Source organism: Carassius auratus, chromosome 4 (assembly GCF_003368295.1).
Source record: "Carassius auratus strain Wakin chromosome 4, ASM336829v1, whole genome shotgun sequence".
In the NCBI taxonomy this organism is placed as follows: domain Eukaryota; kingdom Metazoa; phylum Chordata; class Actinopteri; order Cypriniformes; family Cyprinidae; genus Carassius; species Carassius auratus.
Genome location: NC_039246.1, coordinates 13136586 through 13146298, shown reverse-complemented (window position 1 = coordinate 13146298; position 9713 = coordinate 13136586). Strand labels below are relative to the sequence as shown.

The 9713-nt window shown below is 38.3% G+C and overlaps 2 protein-coding genes across 3 annotated transcripts in view; one reads left to right on the top strand and one right to left on the bottom strand.

Moving 5' to 3' along the window:
- The first annotated feature begins 338 nt into the window (after positions 1-338).
- Positions 339-5514, top strand: kics2 (KICSTOR subunit 2). Its single transcript, XM_026227386.1, has 3 exons — positions 339-804; positions 1998-2286; positions 4237-5514. The coding sequence occupies exons 1-3, from the start codon at positions 564-566 to the stop codon at positions 5054-5056; spliced, it is 1350 nt and encodes a 449-aa protein (XP_026083171.1). The 5' UTR covers positions 339-563; the 3' UTR covers positions 5057-5514.
- Positions 5515-6971: 1457 nt separating this feature from the next.
- srgap1b (SLIT-ROBO Rho GTPase activating protein 1b) overlaps positions 6972-9713 on the bottom strand; it is a 33900-nt gene continuing 31158 nt past the window's right edge. For both annotated transcript variants that reach the window (XM_026227375.1, XM_026227367.1), the window contains exon 22: positions 6972-9196. In XM_026227375.1, the coding sequence (XP_026083160.1) occupies positions 8780-9196 (417 nt within the window). In that variant the 3' untranslated portion in view covers positions 6972-8779. The remainder of the gene's footprint in view (positions 9197-9713) is intronic.

The following is a 9713-nucleotide window of genomic DNA, read 5'->3' as shown; positions in this document are numbered from 1 at the left end:
TGTTAGGTGTAAATATGCAAATGATGCATTATTGAATTAAATATGCGCTTATTTGGATACACTTCTAGAACAAAAATCTGAATACTGGATTAAGTCAGTTTTAAAATTCTTGTTTAATTTTTTTTCTTTTTTTTTTTACAGATTAGAGTCAAAGGTTTTTGCAGAATAAATTTCTCATTTTTGTTACTTAGAACAGACAGAAATATAGACAGGAATAAAAATGTAAAGTGTGGTGCTACTGAAGTGGAGATTTAGCTCAGTATCATTCTGAGAAAACGAAAAGGTTTGATCCATTTGAGCATTCTTGTATAGGATGCGCGTTTCGTATATAGTCATATTTGTCTCCTTTGGCTTGTCGTAGTGTTGTTATTGAAAAGTGTTATGGTGGCGTTTAGCACTAAGAATGCGCATTTTACCAACAGAAACCCGCTTGAATCTCTTTATTTCCAGCGATCGCAACTGCCTGGCACAACACAATGGGCGCATCAAACAGTTTTAGCGTCGTTTAATAACACTGCAGCGTGAATGTACAGCAGCTGTAAGTTTATCTCCCCCGTGTCATCATGAGTGACACACCGCGCGATGATGAGCTGCGGCCGGTTCCTAAAGAGCGAGCCGTGCTCGAGAGTTTCTTCACTCAGCTCGGGATGTTCTGGTTCGACCGGGCGAAGGATTATGTGGAGAAGGAGAAGGACGTGAGTAAGAGCGCGGGGGCCACCTGGACGTCTCTGCTGGCCGCTCTCGCGCACCTCGCCGCCGCGGAGAAAGCCTACCACAACATGACTTTCCTCGGGCAGAAACTAGGTGTGAAACAGCGTTTACAATACTGCATTCTGTCAAAACTTACTGACTGTGGTACTACCATTTAAAAACCCATTTCCGCCAAACAAGGGAAGTTAAAGATTTAGAATAAATTATGACACAATTCAAAATAGTAAATTTGGATTACAGACATAGATATTTTGACAAATAAAAGTCAAATTTATGAAACAATGGTTAGAGATGTCATAATTTGAGATTATGTCAAAATGTGAGATGTCAGATGGTAATTATGAGATCAATTAAAATTATAATATAATAATTATGATTATCAAAATTATGAGAAGTTATAAAAGTAAAATTTAGATACAACGTCATAATTGTGATATAATCAAATTAGGAGAGAAAGGGGAACATAAAAATAATTTAAACATTAAAAAAATTATAGTCAAATGTATGACTCATGATTACAACAAAGCTATAAATTTGACAAAACGTTTATCATGTTATAATTGACACTTTTTCATAACACAGTTCTATCATCTCTCAGATTTGACCAATTTTAATGTCAATACATAATTATTTGTCTTAAGACTTTAATTTTTTTTCTTAGTTTGTCTTAATTTTTCCACTTATCTGAAAGTTCACTGTCGTTATTGTGACTTTGTCATAATACATCATTTTAATTATAAGTTTAATGTGATTTGTCACAATAGACATAGTATCTCATAAAACTTTTTTTAATGTAAAACTTGATTTACCAGAGGATGATTTTTTTTTTATTAGTTTTTTCCCACAGGTATTAAATGGTAACACTTTGTGATAATGCTAGTAATTCAGTAACATTATGGTAAGATGATGTGTTTGGACTTGTGTCAGGATAATAGTATATTTTTTGATGTGCCATAATAATACCATGGCTTTTTTGCTGGAATTTTTTTTTATTACCATAGTATATGTACCATGGAAATATCTGTCAAATATGGCAAAAACGAGGAATTACCCTGGTCCAAGTCAAAAAACAAAACAAAAAAACACCTATTTTATTTTTTACTTTTTTTACAGTGAATGACAGGGTAATATAATTTAAATACAGCAGATGGCGCCATGTGGTCATACATAATGCATCTCCATCTGTGTGTTCTGTTACTGAATTCATTTTCAGGCTGAATCACTAGAGGTGCCTCCTGCTTTGTATTGTTTTGATGCCATCACATTAATGTATGTGTGTCATGCAGGTGGTCAGTCATTTTTCATCCGCAAGGATTCCATCAGAACCATCTATACGTCCCTGAACAACGAACTGAGGAAGGTGGTCTCCATGGGCCGCCACACATCCGGAGGCTCCACTCCCAACCTGGAGGATCTCCTGCCCCATTTGTCCGAGCAGCTGTGTCACTTCACGCAGGCCAGGATGGAGATCGCAGACTTCTACGAGAAGATGCATTCTCTGGGTAGCCAGAAGACTGTGAACTCTGAAGAGCTCGTGAGCACGCTGGAAAGCATTCTGCAGAAGTACAGCTCCAGGTGAGAAACACAGGTGGCATGTGCAAACTAAATAACACTAATTCGTGTTATAGTGAGAGGGACAGTGATGCATGATAAAGCAGCATGTGAGGCCAGCACCTGACTGCTCAAGGTGAACTCTGCACTTCACTAAAGGAAGAGAGAGAGATGGATGGATGGAAGGAAGGATGCCAAACGTTGAGTCATCTCACAAATGTTATCTGATCAATTAATCAGTCAGCCAAGTGCTCAACAGAGATTTGGTCTTTGGCAGCAGTGTTGACTCTGCAGAGGTTGACCTTGAGAAATCAGAGGTGAACTCTATCAAATTTCTGCCGGCCTACAAAGAAAATGCTTTGAATGTGAATTTTTGTGTTGCAAAAATCTATTTCCAAACCATTTTCCTCAAACACTCCCCTTCTTCCATTGTCTGGTTAAACAGGTAGCCCCGCCCCTAAACTCTCCCCATTGGTTGCTGTGTGAAGATATTCTGGTAGCGCCAGGGTTCTCTCCAATATATAACTCCCATAGAAAGTACTCTGTTAGCCTTTTTATGAAGTAGCTGACTTTTCTTTCTCTCTCTGTCATTTCCTCGTGCTATTCTTTCCGGCTGCCTGCTAAGACGTGTAATTAATGATCAGTCAGGGGTGAAGAGTTTTCACGCTGCTGCTGCTGCTGAATGCAAGAGATGTAATGAGTTCTATGCCGCCCTGCAGTATTCATGACTTTCTCAAGAACAAGCTGGTACGGGGGCGCTCGCTCAAACACAAACGGGACACACAGATTGGAGGATCTGTCGTCCACCTTCTTACATCGTCTCATATTGATATCAGAGTTCCATTTCATGTAGGGCTGCGTGATATTGAAAAAATGTATTTCGATATTTAGTTTTTCTGAAATATATATTGTGATATAAAATAAAAATAAAAAAATTAAGAAATTCTCAAGATGATTTTAATAGCTTTATTTGGAGGAAAAAAAAAATTGAGAATAAGTTGGTTGATTTTGCTCAGTAGTGCATCTGCATTTAAAAGGATTTTACAAATACAAAAAAAAAAAAATAATTTCCACTTTTTTGACCCACTTAATATGACTATAAAAATAATGATTTTCAATGTGATTATTGCATTAAAATATTACAATAAAATATTAAAATATGTATTTGATTTTTTTTTTTAATGGAGCTGAAATACAAAATCATGGGCTCAGAGCTCAATTTGTTTTCCAATGTAAAAAAAAACAAAAACAAATTGGTGTAGAATATACTTTGTAGTGAATTTGATAAATAAAGAAATGACAAGTAACACTAATTAATTTAGGAATTAATCCTAAAATTTTGAAGTTTAAATACTAATACAGAATTTTCTTGTAAAACATACTTGAATAATTAGTTTTATCTACAACTTAAAATAATAAATCTTAAAAAGAATTAAATAATAGATGAAAAATAAATATTTTTCAATGACCGCAAAATAATTGAAATAAAAATAATTTTGTACAGCGTGTAAATAAACACAGTGACGTGCTTCACTTTGAAATTTGCAGCCCATTAGATACTGTATTTTTCGGACTATAAGTCGCACCTAAGTATAAGTCGCATCAGTCCAAAAATATGTCATGACGAGGAAAAAAAAACATAAGTCGCACTGGACTATAAGTCGCATTTATTTAGAATCAAGAGAAAACATTACCGTCTATAGCCTTGAGAGGGCACTCTATGTTTTCAGTGGTTGACTACAGGAGCACTGAGCAGCAAAGAGCGCACTCTGGCGGCTGTAGATGGTAATGTTTTCTCTTGGTTCATTTCAAATTAATTTTGATAAATAAATCGCACCTGACTATAAGTCGCAGGACCAGCCAAACTATGAAATAAAGTGCGACTTATAGTCCGGAAATTATGGTAATTAACCTTTGTGATTTGACTATAGCTTTAAACAATATCGATATATTGTTGCATTTGGCTTCTTTTAGATTCCACCATCCGATCCTGAGCCGTCTGGAGAGCAGCTTCCAGGTGGAGGTGGACGTGTTGACGCAGCTGCTGCGATGCCAGGCGCAGATCTCCGAGTGGCATTTCCTGCCGTCTCTGCTCAACCTGCACGGCGCCCATTCCAAACTTCAAGCGTGGGGTCAGGTGTTCGAACGGCAACGAGAAACCAGGAAACACCTCTTCGGAGGCCAATCCCAGAAGGCCGTGCAGCTGCCACACCTCTACCTGTGGTTCCAGCGCCTTCAAGCGACACTCCTAGCCAAGTTCAGCTTCTACTTCCACGAGGCTCTGAGCCGGCAAACGTTGCAGTCCGAAATGAAAACCCTGACGGCTCGGACCTCCCTAGATTACTTCGGCAAGATCTCGGGCTTCATTCGCAAGCACGACGCTTCCAACGTCTCCTTGGTCTTCGACAACCGTGGCTCAGAGAGCTTCCAGGGTCATGGATACCATCATCCGCACTCCTACCGTGAAGCTCCCAAAGGCGTGGACCAGTTTCCGGCCATCGTGTCTCTTCCCGGCGGAGAACGGCCGGTCACGCATTGGCCAAATGTCATCATGATCATGAGCGACCGCTCCACGGAACTCAACGCTCTGGATAAGGTGGTCCACTTTTATGACGATAAAGTCCAGAGCACCTACTTCCTCACACGGCCTGAACCGCACTTCACCGTAGTGGTGATCTTCGACGGGAGGAAGTCAGAGAGGGACTCGAACATCGTGCCATTCCTGCAGGAGCTGACGGGATCGCTGAGGAACACCAAACCCTTCACCACACTCAAACCAGGCTCCAAGGGCTGAACTACTACTTAATTATCAATATAGACTCATTTCACCCTAAATGTAGTTTATTTTAAAAGGATGTATACCTCAATATCAGTTGCTGACGCTCTTTTATTTACTGCGCTGCTGAAACTCTTGATGAATGTAATCGGTTTTATCCTTTTCCCTTGGAAATGACTATTAAAGAGGTCCAAAAGCTTCATGATTCAAACACTTTCAGACCAAAGATGAATATCACCGCTGTGGCTGCTTTGTCTTGTTTAAAAAAAAAAAAATGTGTTCGTGAATGAATTCTTTCAGCTCGTGTTCCTGCTTAGCAATTACTGAATGTGAAAGGGACCCACTGCAAAGAGTTCGACTTCCCCTTTTATTGTTAATTTGCTGTGTAACACATTTTAATAGCCTTTGGTTTTTAACGTTTTGACCATTGTGTACCTTTTCACTTGCGAAATAAAGTTTGGAATTGTCTATCATACTATAACTGTACTGAAATCTTTCTATTAGGGAATAAAATTATAGTTATGAAAAAAAATCTTTGAGTTGAAGTGACTAGCAAAATTTAAATACTACTTGAAACTCTTATTGATTCCAAGAGTCTTCAAATATTTCAATTGTCATTTAATGTGATATGTAGTATGGTTTGCATATTTTATCAAAATCCTTTAAAACTGTAATTTTGTGAAACATTACAGTTTAAAAGAACAAATTTTTTGATCAAAGCTGAATTTTCAGTATAATTGTTCCGGTCTTCAGTGTCACATCAAACTTCTAAAATCATAATAATAAGCTTATAATAATAGCAAGTTCAAAAGAACATTTATTTGAAATATAAATCTTTTGTAGCATTATAAATGTCTTTATTGTCACTTCAAAGCATTCTTACTAAATTTATTTTTAAAAAGTTATACTGATCCCAAACTTTCAAATGATAGTGTAGATCAGAACAGAAATGAATAACATTTTGTTTTCAAACATTCTGCACTTTTTAAAAAGTTTGAAACCCATGACCATATTGGTAATTCAGTGCAACCCCCCCATGAATGAAAAAAATGGGCCCATGAAATGCATAGGTCACAACTGTACATGAGAGTTGGCAGAAGGACAGCAGCAAGGATGTACCAGCTTGCATTTGAAAAAATGGATGAAGATTAATATAAATCAAAACATTAAAGATTCATATCTTTATACCCATAACTCAAGAGATAGAAAACAGGCTTGCAAAACATCTGCAAATCCAAAACCACAGTGGGGTCCAAAGTCCAAAAGTCTGAGACCGCATTGAAAATCTGGACTCAAAATCTAATAAAAAATTTACAAATAAATTATGTGATGTATAATGAATAAGAAATCTGGGAAACATGATTACCATGTTTTACATAAATGCCTATACAGCTAAAGCAAAAGGAACAAACAAAATACAAATATACTATGATATTTACATTACATTTTCATTTAAACATGGAAAAAGTGATATATTACATTAGAATGCAAAATAAAACTAGTGGTTTTAGACTTTGGACCCCACTGCATGTCTAATCTCTATCATTTTACCTCCACTTTAGAATCAGCCAGGTTAAGGTGCATGATGGGAAATGATTCTTTGCTTTAAAAGGCAGAAATTGTGTCCTCCACTCCTGTGTGAACCATTAAAAGCATCCTCGAATTGTCCTACATTTTTAACGGCATGACTGAAATAAGAGCATAAATTATTAGTGCACATATGTACAAAACATGGATTCAGGCAGACAGATTGTAACATTTAAAGGGACAGTACACTGTAAATAAATATCAAATAAAGAGATTTTTATTTTCGAGGGGTACTGTGTCTTTAAATCACATGTACAATGCTTTCTACTTACAGTTTAATTTTAGTATGAGCAATTTCCATCACTAAACTGAAATATATCAACAAAAAAGAACAACGCACTATTTTGAGACATATCAACTTTCCTTTATTTCAAAGACATTCAGTTTCGACTCATTTTAAAATGCACTGGAACATGATTTAATGCTACATGCCAATACAGTCCTATACATGAAAGTGCGACATCACAATGGATTAAATGTACATATTTATTGTTCGTTCAGGTTATTAAATATCTGGAAAGAGCTCTAGCCTTAATAATATTTATTTCTTTATTTTTTACTTGGGGAACGACTCTTCAGAGAGCGACGGGAGCACACACCCTTGGCAGACCAGGCTCCTGCATTCAACATGCATCCTGAAAGGCACTTTCATGTGAACACAGTGTGTGTGTGTTTGTGTGTGTGTGTGGAAGGGTGGGGGGAAAATCTCAGATTGCTTGGAAAAGGACAAAAAAAATGGGTCTTGGATACGGCGACAAACAGACACGGTCGTATGAAAGAGCACCAGTAAGAAATAAAGGTTAAAAAATAGAACGGTAGAAAAACATAAGCAGCAGTCAAAAAAAGTGGAAAAACAATCATTGTTAGTGTATAAAAAAAGTGAACCAAGGCCGTTCGGTCGTAAAACTACTTGCTTCACCTTCATGCATATTTACACACTGAACTAAACGCCCTTGATCACACACACATTCACTCTCACACACACAATCTTGTCTACAAGTGCAGTGCACTCTTTCTAACTATCTTTCACTCACACAAACACACTCAAACACTTAAGTTGTCATGTACAAGCATGAATTATCCATCACCTTGTACTCCGAACTACTCTAAGCGCGTTTTATCATGCAAAAATCCCCACACAGACACACACAGGAGAGCCATGTATGGTTAGTGTGCTCCAAAGAGTCTGCCGTTGACGATATCATACAAACACACGTACAATGGAAGCACAGGGGACGTTGAAATCGAGGATCGAACACTGTTATCGTCCGTCAGTGGAGCAGCAGAGGAAATTGTACTTGAACGACCCGAGGGAGGGCGTGGCATATAAGGGCGTGGCCTATTTCACAAACTTTCGTCATTTTCTTCGCAATCCTCCCTGGAATGTCTTTTTTGTGCCTTCAGTGTGATGTTTTGCTAAAGCTTCGTTCGTGCGTTTGCCCTCGGAATGTTACGGTTGTGTCCCTCCCACGTTGTCCAATCAGGCTTCAGGGTTTGGTTTCCACGGTGAAAGGGGAGGTTTATCTGGTGATCAAGGCTTAGCGTGGTATTTTTCAGAGTGAAAACAGGAAAAACAGTGGAACATTCATGGAATACATTCGGTGTTCTTCAGTCGCCTTGCGGGAAAGGCTAAGTGAACGGGAATTTTTTTTAAATTACATTCCCCATCAAGTTCCAACAAGTGAAATAACTATTTTCCCAAGAGGCACCAGGAGTCCTGTAACTCGAATTGAAGCATCAAAAAAAGCAGCAGCAACTTATAAAAACAGCGTTTTCGACACATTTCTCTTGTAAGGCCTAACAAATCAAAGCACTCAAAATACATTGCACCGACTCAATGGAACATTTCCCATAAAAACAACAATGGTAATTCCTGTACAGGCAGTCTCTCTCCGCTGTCTCTGAATGTGTTCCTTATAAATGTATCTACACACAGACACGGTAAAGTCCTATTCACTTTGAGAATACACACACACACACACACCACCCTGACAACACATTTATGGATATAATATCGTAGACTAACGCTATCAGACCGTTCTGCGCATAAACTAGCTATCGGCCGTACAATCATGTCATTATTAAGAGATTAACCCTGTTCTTCGAGCAGTCGTCGAGTCTTTAACCCTGTTTCCTTCGGTTGGACCCATTGGCTTACATAGTGCCAGATTTGTCGCTGCTGAAACTCGAGGGCGGATTCTGGGGCTGCTGGGAAGGCGGAGGGTTGGCTTTGGGAAGAATGGGCGGTTTGGGTCGCAAAGCGGGTGGGCGGAGCGTCACACCCATGCGGGGCGAGGCTACGGGTTTAAAGGTGGCAACGGGGTCGTTGGAGCGCCGGGACGAAGGGCCTGGCAGCGGAGGGAGAGGAGGAAGGGGGCTGATCGGGCTGAGGGGGCTCGGGGAATCTGATGGGCTGGACAAGCTGGAGGGGGTGGAGCCGGATGGGCAGGATGGGCTGCTCTTCACCTGCTCCAGGGTGTCCAGAACCAGGTCAGGAGCAGCGGTTTTCCCATTCTGCCTTTCCAGCTGGCGCAGCTCGTTCAATGCCAGACTCATGGTTTCCTCCAAATCCTGGAGAGAGAGAGAGAGAGAAAGAGAGAGAGAGTGATTGTGAGTGTTTCGGTATTACTAACACGACACATTGTGTTATTTGAGCATGCATGAGTGCGGATTTTTGGAAATCTCACAAAACTTGTCATGGACATTTCTGCGTCATAATGCAGAGCAAATTTAAAGACAACAAGAAATTAAGTTTTGGATAGAGAAAACAAGTCCCATATTTTTAGGGTCCCTAAACTATTTTTCAGCAAATACTATATGAATGTCATATATAAATTATAATAATATCTAAAATATTTACAATTATTATATTGTTAATTTACTGATTATAATTTTTTTTTTTTATATTTTACCAAATTAAACTTTTTTTCAAAAAATAATAAAATGTAAACTGATTATACATTTAATAACTGTATGAAATTTAAACATAAAAAAAATTATATATATCTATTATAATATTTAACAACATATCACCATTTATACTGGTAATTCAACAATTATCAATTTAATCAATATGATAAAATTAAAG